The sequence below is a fragment of the Eutrigla gurnardus genome (assembly GCF_963514095.1).
Source record: "Eutrigla gurnardus genome assembly, chromosome: 8".
Lineage (NCBI taxonomy): Eukaryota > Metazoa > Chordata > Actinopteri > Perciformes > Triglidae > Eutrigla > Eutrigla gurnardus.
Window position 1 is genome coordinate 23,767,342 of NC_139922.1, and position 18,419 is coordinate 23,785,760.

At 43.4% G+C, this 18,419-nt stretch overlaps 1 protein-coding gene across 1 annotated transcript; it reads right to left on the reverse strand.

The window, feature by feature from the left end:
• Positions 1-1,992: 1,992 nt before the first annotated feature.
• On the reverse strand, positions 1,993-17,835 carry LOC311017793 (uncharacterized protein). The gene is made up of 12 exons (XM_084016372.1): positions 17,518-17,835; positions 13,566-13,627; positions 12,785-13,006; positions 12,037-12,144; positions 9,311-9,367; positions 8,865-8,966; positions 7,870-7,881; positions 4,607-4,693; positions 3,294-3,296; positions 2,696-2,768; positions 2,349-2,444; positions 1,993-2,170 (listed from the first exon to the last, which is right to left on the reverse strand). The coding sequence occupies exons 1-12, from the start codon at positions 17,657-17,659 to the stop codon at positions 1,995-1,997; spliced, it is 1,140 nt and encodes a 379-aa protein (XP_083872498.1). The 5' UTR covers positions 17,660-17,835; the 3' UTR covers positions 1,993-1,994.
• Between the last annotated feature and the right edge of the window lie 584 nt (positions 17,836-18,419).

Genomic DNA, 18,419 nt, shown 5'->3' on the forward strand with positions numbered 1-18,419 from the left:
TCCCCCCCCCACCACACACACACACACACACACACACACACACACACAGCCCTCGTGTGTAGCCACAGGCGCTGCTCATACATGCACTAGATACAAGGTGGCCCCCCCACCAACAGAAGGGTTGGAATAAGTGGGGCAGAGGGTGGTATGGGGGTGCGAGGCCTCAAAGCATCGGATTAGAGTTAATGTGCCCTCCCTGGGTTATAATCTCTTCAGAGGGGGACTTTGTTTGAGGGGCTTGAGGGCAGTAAGATAAGTATCTATTACAGAAACTCCCTCTTAGCCCCCAAACATCCTCGCTTCAAAAATGAAGCACAAAAACACTTGCCTCTGTTCCCCTCTGTGTCGTCTGATATCCAGGGCCCAGAAGCAAGTGCTGCCCTTTTCAGCTAATCAGGAATTAAGGTCTAAAGCCGTATGGCGAGTTAGCAGGCCCCATATTTACTCCATCTGTAGCCCACAAAGTCAGGTAGTTAAAGTGAGATCAAAGGAGGCTTAAAAAAACCCCGGGCTTATTGAATTGAAAGAAAAGGGAGGCGAGATAAAAAAAAAAAGAAAAAAGCATTGTCACAAGTTGTTCTTCTCCTCCGCTGCGTTGAAGGAGAAACTGTGTTTGTAACTGTTTAAAGTGGAAAAAACAAACAGTGTGCATGAAGAATAAAACACAGCGTTACCGTTTTAAGTTTATATAAAATACTGTTTAATACCAAAATAGCTTCATTATATAAATATTGTGCAAACAATGTAACGGAGGCAGGTTTTAAGGTTAGATTATACACATAAAACAACTTAACAAAGTAAGTAAAAATAAGTAGTTAGAATGAATGAAGATGATTTCTTAAGCAACACAGAAGCCTTTTCAAGCCGAAGACACAGATTTAAAGCACTTTTAAAACGTTGGTGGATGAATCTAAAGAACTACGAACCAAATCAAAGAAGAAAATCAGAGTGATGAAGAAAATCAAACGTCCTCGTTCTGAAGGTTTTGTATTTTTAAACGGATTAACTGCATTTAGCAAAGCAAAGAGTAACTTTTTGCAGTGTTGCTGAATCCATTTGTCTTTCGTACACTTTGAAAATGAAATTGAAATGCAATCTAGCTTAAAATGACTCATTAACGCTGTATTGATTAACTGGACTGTTTGCTGATTTCATCCGTTAAAGTTATATTATGCTGGTTACAGGGCGTGCTGCATAACGGCAACGTGGTGAGTTTGATTCTGGCCTTGAGGCCTTTTTCTTACATGTCATACCGCTCTCTCTCTTTTCTTATGGCTGGAGGTTAATCGGACTCTTTGGTGCTCAGCACAGATTTATTTTATGAATTTACCTCCCAGATTAATTGCATTTCCTTTTCTTTTGTTTTAAGGATCAAATGCAAAAGAAGTGAAACACATTAAGGTTGAAGGTTTTGTCTTTTAGTTTATTTATGGTGAATCGAGTTGTACCAATAATATATTGGGAGTTTTTTTTCCTCTAACTTCAAATAAAATATTAAACTCTGTGGAGGTTCTTGCTTCATCAACCAGGAAGGTTCCCCTTCCCAATAACTAATACATTCCTGTAGTTGACCGAGTAATTATTCCAAAACACTTTTACCAAAATAGCTCTCCTGTTTCTCTGCCACACTGACGGGAATTTAAATCAGTATGTTCGTCAGCAAGTACAAATGATTTTTAATAGGCCTTAAACATACAGACCAGTGTTTTAATTGTGGTTATTTAATATAATATAGCTTTAGTTTTATCCTTTTGAACTCCTGAATCTGGATCATCATGAGGCCTGACGGCTTTAGACATTATAAAGCAACACGGAGCAACATTCATTCAAAGGTAACGGCTTTAAGAAACACTTTTATGGTAAGCATAAATACTGGATATAAGTACATGCGTGTGTGTGTGTGTGTGTGTGTGTGTGTGTGTGTGTGTGTGTGTGTGTGTGTGTGTGTGTGTGTGTGTGTGTGTGTGTGTGTGTGTGTGTGTGTGTGTGTGGTCTCAGCGGGAGAATTTTCGGGGTCTGAACGCAGGAACGACGAGCTGATGCGACGCCGTCCTCTCCTCCTCGATCGGCGCCAGCTCCTCCGCCGAGCCCCACTTCTTCTTGGAGTGAAACAGCGACGCCAACTTCCTGTTCCTGTTCCGGTCCCCGCCGGGACGAGTGACTTGAAACTCTGAGATCCCGGGAATCAAAACAACAACAAAAAACAGTGGAGAAATTATAATCGTCGTATCATAAACTAAACTTAAGACATTTCATTTCAAAATGTAAAATAAAACCACCAAAGTAATCAATTCTGATGCTGCGTTGTTGATTTGTGTGATTCGGCAGGAAACGTATGAGGGACTCACGCAGCTCGCAGTCTTCCTCCGGACCCTCCGGGTCTTTGATGTTCAGATAATGGCAGGCAAAATGGCCGCTGTAGTCCCTTAAGTTTTCTTTGGCCCCTGATGAGAGAAAAATAAAATCTCTGAAAAGTTGAAACTGTTTAAACTGTTTGACTTCTTTTATTTAAAATTAACTCAAGCTTTTAATTTCAGATGATTTACTAGTAAAGATGCCTTTATTTTGAATCAAATTAAGCAGTTTTCATATATAAAGATTTTTCTTCCGTTGTGTTTTTGACCGGTTTGATTACAAAAGTAGTAACAGTCCTGTAAAATATGGCTCCTAGTGGGTTGAATGAAGCAGTTTTTACCGTATGTGATGACGAGCAGGTCTAGAATGTGCCGATGACCGTGTAACGCTGCAATGTGTAACGGCGTGTATCCCTGCAGAGCAGGAACAAGGAAAACAGGCGTAAATACAATTAACTTAAATCGTTAAATCGTGCTCATTTCAGGGACATTGTCAGTGTGAATGTGACATTTCACTTTTATGTGGCGTTCAGGTGTTTGTGGGGGTTTAGTACCTACCCCCTAGAGTCTCCCAGGCCCGACGCAGCCAATCAAAACAATGTGAGTGGGGAGGAAAAAAACATACAAATTAGCAAAGGTTATGGAAACACAAGATAATGATAAAAACATAATTGCTTGGTAATTGACTGAAAATTGCGCGGCTCTAGAGTTGCGCACGCTGGCACGCAGACGCGCTGTTTTGCCGAACAATTAACGTGACGTGACATGATTTATTAGCGGGGTCCTCCCGCGGATCCAGCTGCTGGGATCCAGTTTGCACAGCTGGACCCGTCGGAGTATGACATCATCGAGGAAGACGAAACCAGCAGCCGTAGTCCGTCTGTAGCTACACGCTCACATCAAACACACTCACTGTACACACCCTCCTGAGAGACTCACGTGCTGCAACACACAAGGACAAGGAGACATCAGTGATGTGAACCAGGAAAGCAAACTGCATGGTGCTTCAGAATTAAAGGGGAACTCCACCAATTTAAAGTTTGTATTGGACGGTAAATCTGAGGCCGTTGTGAGTTTTCTGATAATGCTAATAATTATAACGTGTCATTAGATGTGTTTAGAAGACACCAAGTTGGGCCTCGATCCGGGTGCAGGTGTGCATGCACCCAAGATGCATTGGGGTCGGACCGCATTTGGAGGTAGTCTGGCCCACATGAAGTCACATTGTGGGGACTCTCCCTCATCCCCATGATGTAAATCATTACATTTCAGGGTGAAGAGGGTTCAGATGAAGGTTTAGGTCAATGTAAGTCCTTTAAATTTGTGGTTGTGGGTGTCGAAGTTGTCATATTGACATTTAAGGGTTGGCTGTTTTTTTGTTTGTTTTTTTAATGAAATCTATTTCTCATAAACCTTTTTTTATTCCTAATAAATGCTGAGGTCGATGTCTGATTGTTGAAAGTAAATATCAGACATGTTTACTTGAATTCGGGGGGCGTGGTCACAGATCTGAGACAACGTTTTTAATGGCATTTTATTTGCGCGCCCCAATCGCTGGGAGGTTTAGAAACCCCTCCAGCCCGGAGCTCCTTCCCTTCCAAGCAGAGGAGGAGCTCAACCGGTGTTTAACGGGGACATGAAGGAGAAGGAGCTGCCTGAGGTGTTCACGTTATACGTGACACGCTAGACGCCGACGCCGTTTGTGTTAAAGGTCACGCTCTTCTGCCCCCCTGAAATCACACACTGGGACGGCGTTACGCCACCGCTATTTGATTTCTGTGTGAAAAAAAGCAAAGTGGCGTTAACGCTGGATCTTCTTTTATGGTCGTAGACTGTCTGTGTGAAAGGGTGAAAAATATGCTGTCGTGTTGCATCATGGGAACGGTGTGATCCTGTGTTTTTGGAAACTTGACCCATAGCTGGAGTGCCCCTTTTAAAACCATTGTCTTCCAATGAATGAAATGGTGTAAAACCAAATAAGTCCTTTTCAGGAAAATAAATACTAATTTGTGACTTTTTTTAACATTTTTTTTATCACTGGTATTTGAAGAACTTTAATCATTGCATATTTTTGGCATCGCAAGATTAGTGCCATATGGTCCCATTAGAGGGAGGGCAGACAGTAGATTGATTATCGGGTGAATTGACATTTTAAGTGGATGTTTTCAGTGGTTTGGTGTTATGATTACATGTTATATACAGCTGGAGGACCCCTGTAATAGTATGATGGATCATAATAGAAAAGCACCCACTGATTTGGTGTTGACGTCAGCGCCGGCGTTGGCCACCAGGGCGGCCATGTCCCCGTTGCCATGTTTGGCGGCCCAGTGCAGAGCGGTCTGTGTGGAAGAACAGGGGAAAGAACAGCCATTAAATGTTGCTTCTACAACGTTCTGCACTGTCGTCGGGTAATCGTAGCATCATTACAAGCTGTCCGAGCCGAGCGGGGCGCCTTCCTATTGGCTGCGTCGGGGCCAGAGGGCCAGCTGCGCTCCGAGGGGAGTGGACGGATGGAGGGATGGCGAGATGGAGAGATGGTTTCCTGCCATCTAACAGAGCCTAATTACAAAACAACACGGCACTGTGCCCACGGTTGGGGGGCCCGGCCGCCTGTCACCGGGGGGAAGATTGATGATGTTAGTGTGACCCGCAGAGTGGAGACCCACCCAAGACATCAGTGCACTACTGTCAGCACACGTCAAGGAGGGAACCCCCTCCTCCCCCTGTGTGTGTGCATGTATGCAGAAGACACTCAGATGTGGAAATAATACACACATGTTGTAGCTACGACGCGTGCAAACCACATCCACCTGTCTGACCATGTGATCTCCACAGTTTTTCCTACAGGCTTTTAAAGCGGCGTAATTACGGGCCGCCGACAGGTGAAAGCGGAGCGTAGGGGCAGATGTCGGGTAAGTAGCCACATCCACGCCATCGCAGTCTGACCCCGAATCACACGCTAACCATCAGAGTTACATTCTAACCGTGGACGGCTGGAAACCTCGGTCTGTGTTGTTTTACGTCTCCTGATCGGCCAACAGCAACACTGTTACAACACTTAAGACGGGATTTTACCTTTTTTTTGCCATTATTGCCAACCAAACTAATCCCATTAACAAGCTTTTTAAAATTGTTAACGACGACATTCAAATGAAAGATGCGTCTGTTGGTAAAATGATAACTTTCACAGCATCGCTGTTTGATTTCACGTGTTTTCTGACTCTGTATTCTCATCACATCTTAGTTGCAGAGTTGATAATTAAAAGGCGTCAATCTTTGGGGGGAAAAAATAAAAAGTTTGACGAAAACGTTACGAAGGTGTTTCCAGAATCCTCAAAGACATCAAAACATCTGGAGGGGAAGAATTAAGACTTTAAACTTTTCAAAGTGCCTCTTCTCACTTAATCCAAACAACGAGAGCAGCTGGAAATAAAGTGTCCTCGCTTTAATTTATTCAATTTGAACCAACATTTCATCATTTAATCATTAATCATCAGTTACAAAACAATGGGTTCACATTTTTCAAGTCATTTCCAGCAACCTGGATGAGGAAATAGTCTTGTGAAACTCTTGTTTTCCTTTTTTTCTTCCCTCCAATGTTAGAAAAGTCTTTGAAGCCTCTGGAAAAACCCTGGAACAACTGTAAGTGTTGCTCTGTGACATCAGCGTCCATTGATTTAAGCAGAGAAACAGATGCTTCGCTCTGTGACTGTAAAGTGACGACGCACGAGAGGCACAAACCGGGGGCGACGCACGCCGCCGCCGCCCGGACAGCACACAGCTCCTTTTGTGTCCAGAAGCTAGCATGCTAATTGTGCTAATTGTAGCACAACAAGCCTGTCCAACAGCTGGCAGACATGAAAAATGTCTGCTCGTCTCCGCTAAGGGGAGCTTAACTCTGTCTGGGAGACAGATTGTGATGGATGCCGTCTGGCTCGAGTGTCTCCATCTCTTTTGTCCGTCCGCCGTCCCACCTGAAGACGGATTGGCCAGAGGGCCGTTTGACGGGCGGCTCGGCGGGTCTCCCGGTGGGCGGAGGTGACGGACGAGGCCGAAACAGGATGCAGCGCCTTCCCTTCCTGCGTCCCCCCCAACACCCGCCCACCCACCCAACCTGTCCAATCACTCAGGGACGTCCCCGTCCCCGCCACACGCTCCCCAGTGAGGGAAGTGGTGGCTAAAGAGGGGGCTCCCATCGACAGGCGACACAATGGCCCTGCGTGCCTGACACCTGATGTGGAGGAAGGCAGAAGAGGAGTGATGGGCTAATGATGTACTTACAAACTGTGTGGCGGAGGAAGTCCGTCACAGCAGGAACGGCGGTCAACGTCACGAAGGGAAAGAGGAGGGGGAAAAAAACAGACTCTTCACTTTTTACTCCACATTTTTGAAACCGTTAGAAGTGCACGTCTCTATAAAAGCATCTGATCCTGACAAACATTTGGGGAGAAACAGGAAACACTTAAGGATGAAGAGTAATCCCTTCAGTCCTGGTCAAACATGTGATTGAGGGCCTGGTATTCAGGTAGACTCCACCTTGAGCGGAGCGAGGACCCGCCACATGTGGATCAAACGTAGCAACGTGTTTTCGGAAGTCCTCGTGTGTTTTTTTGTGATTCTCTAGTATCTGTACACGATCTCTGGAAAGGCATCCACCTCTGCAGAACAGGGGAAGGCTGAAGGCTAAAGGGAACTTCAAAGAGGCCCGAGGGGGATTTAGCACCTTCCCAGGGACACAACCGCCATTGTTCTACAATTAATCCCAGCCTGCTCTATTACTTTCAGATTATCTTTAAGTGGGTGAAATCTTTGTGGGGCATTAAGACTCTCCTTAATCCCCCCCCAGCATCTCCCTACACTTCAATGGCGGCCGTGCTATCTTGTCCGGGTGGGGATGGCGGAGGCTTAGGGCTCCTCTTAGAAGGTGGTCTGCCATGGCCACAGGACAGTGTGAGAACTGTGACACAGGGGAGGGACAACAAACATGAGCTCAAATCTCTTAAGCGCACACAGGGAGACAAATAAAAGGATTTGGGTTGTCAGGGGGGCACAGGAGCTAAAAAGCTATCTTTCATAATCCTTTTGATAGTGGACCTTTGAAATGCATGATCTGGATGTTTTAACACGGGGTTCTCAGAATGCCATTAAGGGGCGAAGAGGGTCTCGGCAGAATGAGCTTGTGAAAGTTACGCAAGCGAGAAAAAAAAACCGCAGCCTGCGAGTGTCTCGGTCTGAAAACGATCACAGATGAGAGATCAAGCGAACGGCGGAGATCACAGCGTGATCGGTTTGAGTGCACGCCGCAAACGAAGGGCCATCGCGACGGGGGGCCGCGGTAGGTGGTCAGAGGTATCGCAACAGTGATGAGACTATGAGACTTACCCCCTGAGAAGGATGGTCATGGTGTCGGGAGCCACGGTTTGTCATGATGAAGGGGGAAAAAAGAAGACGGGCAAAAATCATGTCATAAGTTGATGATACCACAGCATGCAACATGTCTCAGACAAATACTCACTGAGGTGAAGTCCTGGTTTGACCCCCAAGAAAAGACACAAAAGCATATATTAGTGAAACCACATGTTCGAATAGTGTTGTGTTTGTGTTACTTTTAAAGATAATTCTGGTTAATTACAAACTTATTTGTGCCGTTTTTGAGTGAAGCTGCCCTCACAAAGTCCATCAGGGCAAGAAAGCTAAACTAGGAACTCAAAAGTCCCGTTTGTACGTTCATGTTTACCTAAAGAGAAGGCAAATTATGCCAAACCCCCTTAATTTCCACAGGGGAAACAACAAAAACACACTCAACATGGTGTTCTTTGGACTGTTGCATGACTGATGTTTGACTGGATGAGAGCTCCTCCCTCCACAGAAGCAATGATCTCATAGGTGTTCGACTTCAAACCGCCATGAAATGATCAGCAAATAATGTTGGATTTCTTCCGTTCGCTTTCTTTGTCCTCTAATCGCCGCTCCCTCTCTCCGTCTATCTTTCTCAACCGTCTCTCTCATTCACGATCTCTCTTTTTTTTCTTCTTTTTTCATTTTTTTTTATTCTACTACAGACGTAGTAGTTCACAAAGTACATACTGTTACATGGCGTATGCATCCTATTTGAACCTTGAAGTTTGACCCTCTTCTCATACATCTGCAGCCGGAGAAGAAGCATGCTGCTAGATGGGACTGGATGGAGGAGGGCATCCTGGTATTTTGGGCATACTGCATTCAACATACTATATATTGTATACTATTATCCTGACATACTAAATAGTATGGTAGTGTGGGTATTGGAGCAGCCACGGTGCACTCAAGAACAAGAAAGAAAAGATCCTATTCAGGAACGCAGTAATGAGTCATAATTGAAGCATTGTTTTATTGGAATAAGTCTGGCTAGGTTTGGTGTTGGTATGAAACCCTCTGATCACTTGATTGCCCTGTTTCTTGCCCCATCAGCCCCCCCACCCCATGCCACATTCCCAGATGTTGTTACAGATGGATAATAATGAAGAATACCTTCTTGTTTGCCAGAGAGGGATCTTGTCTGAGCAGCTGAGACAGGTCAGGGACTCGAGCACCTGCAGCCGAGTAGATCCACTCCTTCTCTATAGGATCCAGCTATCACAGAGAGAGAGAGAGGGGGTTCACACACACACACACACACACACACACACACACACACACACACCCTACTGTCCACATCCTGTTGGAGGCTCTGTTGATAGTGCTGAAGCTACAAACCTCTAATCCATTTCCTACAAACGACTGAGTCACAGTCAACTGACACATAGTGGGAGACACCCATGATCACACTGCACCCAGTTCATGCTCCTACTTCTGTTAGTGGTTTAAAGGGGATTAGTAGTGAGAGTGAATGTGTAGTTCAAAGACCCTCTAAATGTTGTTTTTTTTTTTTTTTTTGTAATAATAAAACCACGATTAGGAAGAGGAAAAGGACTCACGGCGACGGCAGCGGAGCCCATGCTGCCCGAACACTCCTCGTCCTGCTCCGACTCGGACTGGAAAGAGGAAACACACCACTGTTAACTGTATCAGTCATACTGGTCACACAGCATGATCCAGAATCACACACACACACACACACACTCACACTCATCCGCTCTTCACACAGCGTCACACTGATGTTTTGCATGAAGGGTGTCAGACAGATCGAGGTAATGAGGCAGCGAGACCAAGCTGCCGCTTTCACACACGAGGGCTAATGAATAACAATCAAATTAACAATTAACCAGAGAACATGCCCCGAGTCGGGCTGCAATTTCAGAAAAACCTGCAACAAAAAAAAAAAAATATGAAAGTGTCACTTTGGCTGATTAATGCGAGAGTGGAGGCGTTTTCTTTTTCTTTGACTTGATTGCAAATTGTTCTCAGATCGTACGGAGACACGATGTTTAAACAGTCGGCCCTTTCAAGTCTCCTGTCACGCGTCGGCGTGCCAACATGAAAAGTGGAGGGATCGTATTTATCCAGCCTACTCCACTCTGGCACATGTCCTTTTTCTTTCTTTGCACTTTAGGTGGAGACCATTAATAACAGCCATAAAAGAAAACGCTGTTTGTTTGGCATCGACGGAGAGGTGACGAGGACTTTGCAGTTGCTTTTTTGGCTGCGACTACTATTTTATTATGAGAATGCACATGACAGTTTTACAGCTCAATGTGATATCTTGAAGGGTTTTTTTTCTACCCAACACACGCAAAACCCAGAGATATTCAATTTACAATAATAAACCAAATGTAGAATTAACAAAATGTTTGACATTTTGCTTGATACATAAATGAAACCATGAATCAAATATCTATCTTTAATGGGCTGATCGCTACGTTCCTGGTTGTTTTGTGTCAAACTGTACTTAAACAACCAAAAGGAACCCGTCGTTAGCTGACCACCAATGAAAAGCCGTCACTCATGACATTTCACACGGAGGATTCTCCTTGTGTTCTCACAACGAGGTCAAATGAATGTGGGATCATTAAACAAGAGCTAAACATCAGCATGCTAAGGATGCTGAAATACAGATGTTTCAAACTAAGACGATGTCTCGTGCTCTCGGAGCAACGAGTATGTAAATTTGACCTGATGATTGTTATTCCAATTCATCCTGAGGGGAAACGCAATGACTCTCAGATGCTAATCTTGAAAGGTGGCTGTTTTTGTGTCAATCACATCAGATCTATGGTAACGGGTTCAACAGCTGGGAAAAATGCGTCCACGTAAACCTCTCGACCCTCCACAGGTAAACTGTTTTTTAGCCTTTACGTCCTTCGTGTTTTTAGAAATACAATAGCTAGACGTCTTTTTTTCTTCTATATAAATGCGTGAGGACCTAAAATGTGTTTTTTTTTTAATTACTGAGATATTTTTCAGTTGTAAAATAAACTTATGTTCTCTTTCTGGAGGACAAACTACATAATAGACAACCTTTATTTAACCTTATCTACTGCGGTTTATTTGTAGGTGCTGATACGGATATATTGGCATTATCGGCTCTAACTGGAATCCACTGTAATTCAAGCTTCTCATTGAAAAGACCAAAATACAAACTCCTCTTAAAGTTTAACGTAAACAAACAAGTGTATCTGCCTGAGAAAGTCCTCCTGCATCCGGGAGCACGATATTATAAATGAAGCTTTTATAGCTTCACAGCCTCGGGTGTTTGTAATTAAGAGAGTGTATGAAACCAGCCAGGTAGCTTCTGTAACGTGGAACGACTGTCAACACACAGTGTGTCCTAAATACAAATTTCAGCTACCTTAAACAAACACTTACTCTGATCGCTGGTTCTTATATTAACACACTTCAACATAATTCACCAAGAGGAGCCGCATATCTTCCTCCGGGATGAATCTCAATCCCCCTCTTTTTTTCTTTTTTTTTAAATGGGCACAAATGATGATTATCTTTCTAATGAGTTCCAACATGTTGTTGCTTAACATAATAACAGAGAGCTTAATTTAAATGCAGATTCTCCCCCAATGGGTCCTCCTCCCACTCAACATACTGCAGTAGGTTAGGAATCCAGGTAATCTACTTAGCACCACCTGGTGGCCGAGGGAGGAACCGCCTGGTTGACCTGGAAGTCTGAATTTTCATCAAAATGTTGAGGCTATTAATTATGATAACTTTAAATCAAAAAGGTGCCAGATAATGAGCATAGTTATGCAACTTTTCACTATTTCCAGACACAAAAAGTAAAAACAGCATAAATGATGAAGCGTACGGCTTCAGTAACGATCAAAAGAAAGCTGCATAATGGCCCACGTTTTAGGATCTACTTTACATTTTCTATTTTGATCTCTGCTCATGTTGTTCAGGTGTAACAGCCCACTTTGGTGTTTGGTGGGAAGTGCAGCCGTCTGATCGTAACTGGTAGTTTATTATTAGTTATTACGAAGAGAGAAAAAATGAAGATCAGCCTCACAGTGATTGTAAACCTACTTGTGCGCTAAAAGTTTACGATAATGATTCAAGAGAAAGGCACACACAGCAATTGATGTCCCGAATACTGACTGTATAGAGCAGATTAACGAGCCAAATTATGATGTCATCTATTTAATTGGCTCATTTTAGCATCATATATCTGCCTCTATCTGACAGAAAAGGAGCGCTACAGCCTGAGTGCCGTAATGCAACATCCAACCACTGGTACGGCAAGCCAAATTGTCACCTTTGACCCCGAGTCTCTATCCAGTTCATCGTCCCCGTTGCTTGAGGTCGGGATGACAGGAAGTTGCAGCAGAGCGTGCTGCACGAAGGCTGTTCCTGTCTGCTGCTCCTACAGAGGGACAGCGAGAGGTAAACGGACACCATTTACTGCTTTGCTTGCTTTTTTTTCCTTTCCCCCTACACCATCTGGGCGTGGATAAGTAACGTTTATCTTAGTGCCCGTTTGAGCAGAATCATGGGCGGGAACATTAAACCAACAGCATCAAATACATTTAATCTTTTGACATCTCTCTATTAAATACTCAAGTTTATTGCAGGAACAATATGAAAAAGTACTTCCAGAGGATTATCGTGCATTAAACCGGCACGTAGTGTCTATTTTCACAACAGTCAAGTGCTTCTATGCATTAGTGTTGGACAGCTCTGCCCTTTTTTATGTAAAGACATAAGCCCTTTGACCTTCTCTCTCTTCTCATAGCGGCTAACTTAGATTTGCACACACTAACAAAGCATCTTTTTTTCCCTCCGTTCCACAGAACAAACTGTCGTTAAACGCCGACACATGGCAGTAAAGAGAAAAAGGCAGAGGGCAACAACAAAGATGGCCCTGTTTGGGAATAAATGCGTCATTCAAGTCAAAGAGTAAACACAGCGTGTGCTGTCTGATGACAGATTCAACGATCTGCATTTCAGCAGCCAGTTTGGTGCCGAGTCATACCGGCCGGTGAGTCAGCAGATTTTAGATTCACCTCTGCAGCAGCGTCGTGCTCCCCACATGACATCGGCTCGTCCTGTCCTTCCTTGTGGGGACGGGACGTCGGCGAGGCGTCCGTGGCGTCCCCCTGCACGCCGGCTGGGGCTCTGGCCGGGCTCGAACGTCTCTGTCCGTCCCCGTCCGGCCCTTCATACTTGGTGTCTCGCTCGTGCAGCATTTGCCTGTATTTCTTCTTTAAGACGAGATACTTCTCGCCCTGCGACAAACAATATGCAAAAACATTTTTTTAAATGTGTTTCTTAACATTAAACTCTCAATATTCATAGATTCTGTTTTTTCTTAGCAATAGGGAAGGAATATGTCATTTTAAGAATGTCTAAGTATGTAATTTAACTCTTCTTTGCTTAAAAATGAAGAGTCTGATCTCAAATGCGTTTTCAATCTAATTATTCAGGGAACAGATCACAAGTCAGAGCATTTACTTCGCACATAAAATGTGTTCAAATCAGTTTTGGCCTTCAATGGAACAAACTGTTTGTTAATGTTGCCAATAAGTGAAAATACGTCATAAGAATAGATGTGAGGGGAAATGAACATTGCAGCTGTCCTCCCTTGGGGGGGAAACCAGTGGGTACAAACAGTCCTGTGATAAAAACAAAGATCTGGAGAGTTCCTTGTTAAGTCATGATAGTTTATCTGGAACAGCGGCCTGTTGCAGCACAGCAGCGGTGCATTGGTGATAGCGTATAAATGCAGCAGACTTGGGAGCTGAGCTTTTTCCACAAAAGGTAAAAATATGTGAATAGTTTACTCACATTCTCCGACTTCACCACAGCGATTCGGTCAATGATCAGCTTGAATTCCTCTCTGTACTTGGCTGCGGGGGAGAACAAATATTTGAGGTGAAAAAGCCGAGAACCAAAAATAGCTTCTAATTTCTCACATTCACTAAAATGCAAAACGTCACAGAATTCACAGAAACCTAAAGGAATCGCACAAGCCCAGCCGTGACGGAAATAGACGAGGATTTACTATAAAAACACTTTATAGTATTTCCAGATACGTGATGTGGCTGGAATGTGGCGGCGAGCGTTTACGACGGATGTGCGGTCGCTGAGCTGCCGGGTGAGTTGGTGACTTGTTGGTGAGTGAGGAGAAAGAAGGAGCTTGATGCTGCTCATATTGTAGATGCTTCAATGAAAACTTTTCCAAGCTTGAGAGCAAAGAGCAAACGGATCACGGTGCATCCCAAAGGCAAAAACCTGAGAGTCACTTTAAACTAGTGGGACAATATATCGAAATATCGTGATACTCCCTGCTGCGATACGTTATCGATACACTGGCACCAGTGTATTATTAAAATATGCAGGCGCTATTTACTGATTCCATTAGGGGTGAGTATCGGCAAGAACCTCACGATACGATACGTATCACGATACTTTGGTCACGATACGATACGTATCACGATACTTTGGTCACGATACGATACGTATCACGATACTTTGGTCACGATACGATACGTATCACGATATTGCGATATAAATAAAGATGAAAACACAAGTACTTGTATATGTACTTTAGATGATATTGATCAGAGGACAAATTGAGTCAAAACTATTTCATTCAAAACAGCCTCTCCATTTTATTAATTCCCATGAAATTCACTGGAATAAATATTGAAAATAAAATTAAAAAGGATAAAGTACTGCATTCACAACGCGTCTAGACATTAATCTTCTCTTTTTTAAATCGATCTTTGGAGTTGAAAAATCAATATTGTATTGGGCGGCAAGGTATCGCGATATATTGCCGTATCAATATTTTTACCCACCTCTAGATTCCATGCATTAAGCCTTTTACCATTTTGCCTCACCAGAGTCACTACTTCATGACTTTTCTTGGCCTTTTTATCAGCTTATGGCTATTTTGGAATAACAATAATAATAATGTTTATTTATTTACATGGCACCTTTTTAAATAGGTTACAAAGAGCTTTTGACAGAGCAAAACAAGGCACATACGGGTCCACACACATACAAATATACACATCAGAGCAGGAGAAACGATGGGTAGAGTTGGTAAGATGAGGTAAAAAGACAATCAAATATAAATAAATCAATAAAAATAAGAAAAGTTGGAAATTAAAAAGTTGTAAAAGGCCACATCACATAAAAAACAAAGTGTTTAAGAATTGATTTAGAAGAAGTCACTGATTCAGACTCGGCACTGCATCGTGAAACTGACACCACAGTGCAGTGAATAAACACAGCATGCCATTAATTCCTGCTTTTGCCTTTTCCTCCTTCAGATGCACAGATGTCCTGATGCATAGATGATTTCTGATATATGATGTATCGCGTATCGCAGAATCGTGATATCATGGTTATCGTGATATCATGGTTAACGTGAGTGACTGTGATTCCCGCCCCTCTACTTTAAACCTGCAGTGAATTCTTTCCTGTGGGAACCAAACAAACTGCAGCTGACGAGCTGATTGACCTCATCATCTTGTCTTTGTTTACAGCTGGTAAGCAGATACGTGCGGGCCGTGGGATTACCAGCCGGCCGCTCATCAAACGGGGAGAGAGGAATGTTCCAGGCCGAGTTATTCCATTCATGCATAGGTGTACATGGGCACGCGGCTCGGCGGACAATCGAAGTGTTTCCTTTTTCCTGATGCCGACGGAAAGAACGTTTGTAGCGAGACAGTTTCAGCGCTCACGTTCAACAACAGCAACAACAGGAAATCCAAAAAGGAAGCGGCCACTTGCACCTCTCTCTCAACAAAAGAAATTCCTCTGCTCACCAAAGTGAGTAAGATAGTAGAAATGCTAGTTATTTATTAGCCGAAGGTCTACAAAAACAAGCCCACCCCCGCCCCCGCTTCATTCCCACCATGCCCTAGTTTTCCGGTTTGATGAAAAAGCAACCCCATTAGAGGTCTACTTCCAGTCATGCATGTGGACTTAATTATGATTAAAACACTATCACGGCGATTACGACAGCGACATCTGCAACCGCGTGCTACGACGGGCTTCGAATGTCTGGGAAGCACTTTTGTAATTGGACAGACGTGTCAGATGGCCGAGGATCCAGGCGGCTCTCTAAACCTCTGTCAACAACTGCAGTGCTGACGAAGCATCTGGATGCCGCACGCTGGCGACGGCGGCACAAGGTCACTTTGGATAATGATTTAGGGAGGTTGAAATGTGTTTGTATGTGAGGCGGTGGCCAAAGGTGAAGGTACAGTTGAGGGAGGAATCATTAGGTTATTTGTCTTCTGGGCCGAAGAGATTGTTGCAATTAAACTGAAGCTATCTTGTCACGAGATCCTGTTCATCCTTCTTTTAAAGAAATAAAACTCTTGAATTAATAAGCAGTCGAATGTAATCCTGTTCAGCTAGTGGATGCTGCTCCCGCCCTATTTGTTCTGGTGGGACAATTAGCTTCTGGTGGCTAACGTTAGCATCCTGCTGAGGTACGAAGTAGTGATGACCCCGTTTCATCCCGATAGCGAAACCTGAGTCGTTCTTTTATGTGTAACATCAGGCTTGACTTCAACATAGCTTTCCTAACTTCATGAAACAAATGAATGCATTGAGATTTGATGAATTATTAAAATAATGAGGTGTAAATTTACCTTTTGTAAAAGGTGAAAGTGCAACAAAATTCAAGGATAAAATATATTTATGAATTAAACATTGGAATAAATGGATTAATTAAATAGATTGGCTAGATTGGAAAAAACCCAATCTAGTCAGTATTGGTATCAGTGCATCCCTACATTGTGTTCCCTTTTTTTGTGATAAATCATTTAAAGGGTTATCTGTGAAGTCAGCAAACTGCCTCCGTTACACAGAAATCTGTATCCAAAGTTTGCAAACATTAGCGCTGTAACAAATTCTTTTTTTTATCAATTAATCTGCGGATTCTTCTCTCAATTGATTGAAGTTTGGTGAAAAAGCCCCAAATCTTCCATAATGTGAGAAAAGCATAAAATCCTCACATTTCAGACACAGAATGAATGTTTTTTAAATGATAAAGTAGCTGCTGATTAAAGATGAATTGCAGCTCAAGTAAACGGATCAGTGAATGTCAGAATCAGTTTGATTGGACAACGAAGCCAGAGTTAGTGTGTAGCTGCTCAGACTCCTGTAGTGTATTAGTATTGTATGACTTTAGACCAACCTATCAGGATCAGGCAGACTGTTATATATTCAGTTTTAAGGTGGAATGGACAGGACTGCTGTAAAAGCAGCTGAATGTGGGAGGCATGTCGCCGTTGCATAAGCGTGTGAGCAGTAAAGTGGGAGGATAGTGCATGTTGGAGTTGCAGATGTGTGCAGATGGAGTCACGTGACATTGGCACCGTGTGATACATTTTTGGTGATGGCTGATGGTTCACGTCCTGTTCTCAGTCACCGGGCGGCTACGACTGGCCAGGGGGGCAGGAAATGACACAATTCCTGCTGAAAGGGTAGAAGTCTGGGGGGCTTTTAATGCAAACCAGATGTCTGCTCTGCGACAAGACGCCCACATAATAAAACAACCGTTTGTTCAAGCAGACCGACCAATGCTGCGTTCAAATGCACCGATCCCAACCGGTCCCTAAATAAGAGAAGCGCGGTGATATTTCCGTGCCATCTCACGGTACCGAGCAGCGACTGATGCCGCGTGAATGCACCACGTCCCCCCCCCTCCCCCCTTTTTTCCCGGTTTAATATTTCCATGTACCTGAACTAACGAGGCGTCGACCCGCTTACTTACCACGTAACTGCAAGTCACTGTGACCGATAAAGGGCTTAAATGTCTTCAGTATGTCTGCGTTTCTGACTCTGCCTGAGCCTGAGCTGCCTCCTCCGGTGGAGTAGAAATAATCCAGCAGCGACTCTTCACTCACATCATTCATCTCAGCTCAGTGTTTGTGACGTCTTTAGCAGCGACCTGGACGCGTTTCTGTTTTTAAAAAAAGATGTTTTTCCTTTAATTCTCTCCGAAGGCTATTTTTCTCTCCACCATAATGCAGTCCTCTTGGCTAATTTGTTGTAGTACATATCTAAACTTCACTCCACCCAGAGGAGCTGCCGCTGCGCCTCCTCCTCCTCCTCCTCCTCCTCCTGTTAACCCTTTAAAGACACCCGCATCTTATTCTCACACGTTGGCCTCAGTTTTGGGATGCAGCTGCTCGACTTTGATTTCGACTTCAGGACACCAGATGAGCTGTGAGGTCATCGCTGAAGAGTGTTCGCGTTGTACTAATTATGCAAAGTGATCGTGAACGTCTCATATTGATGGAGTCCATCCATACAGAGTACTTTTATGCTCGTTATGCCTATTTATATTGTAGTTTCCTGATATCAAATTAGTCACCAAATAAGTGTAAGATCAGTGTCGCACATTCCCAGAAATACTGGAGAACGGTGCTGTTTCAGCAGTCCGTCCAGGTGGTACTAGTACAAGTACTAATATTATAGCGTAGAAATATTCAAGTAAAAATAAATAAGACCAAAGTGTAGAAATATTTAAGTAAAAGTATTCACCAGAGTGTAGAAATATTCAAGTAAAAATAAATAAGACCAGAGTGTAGAAATATGTAAGTACAAGTGCTAATACTGTAGAAATATTAAAGTAAAAGTATTCACCAGAGTATAGAAATATTCAAGTAAAAA

Excerpts from the sequence above, each read along its gene's own strand:
- LOC311017793 (XM_084016372.1), bottom strand. The coding sequence starts at position 17,659 with ATGAATGATGTGAGTGAAGAGTCGCTGCTGGATTATTTCTACTCCACC. Across the intron at positions 12,145-12,784 it reads AGCACGACGCTGCTGCAGAG|GAGCAGCAGACAGGAACAGC; the intron begins GTGAATCTAAAA and ends GTCCCTCTGTAG. Across the intron at positions 2,171-2,348 it reads GGAGGAAGACTGCGAGCTGC|AGTTTCAAGTCACTCGTCCC; the intron begins GTGAGTCCCTCA and ends CCGGGATCTCAG.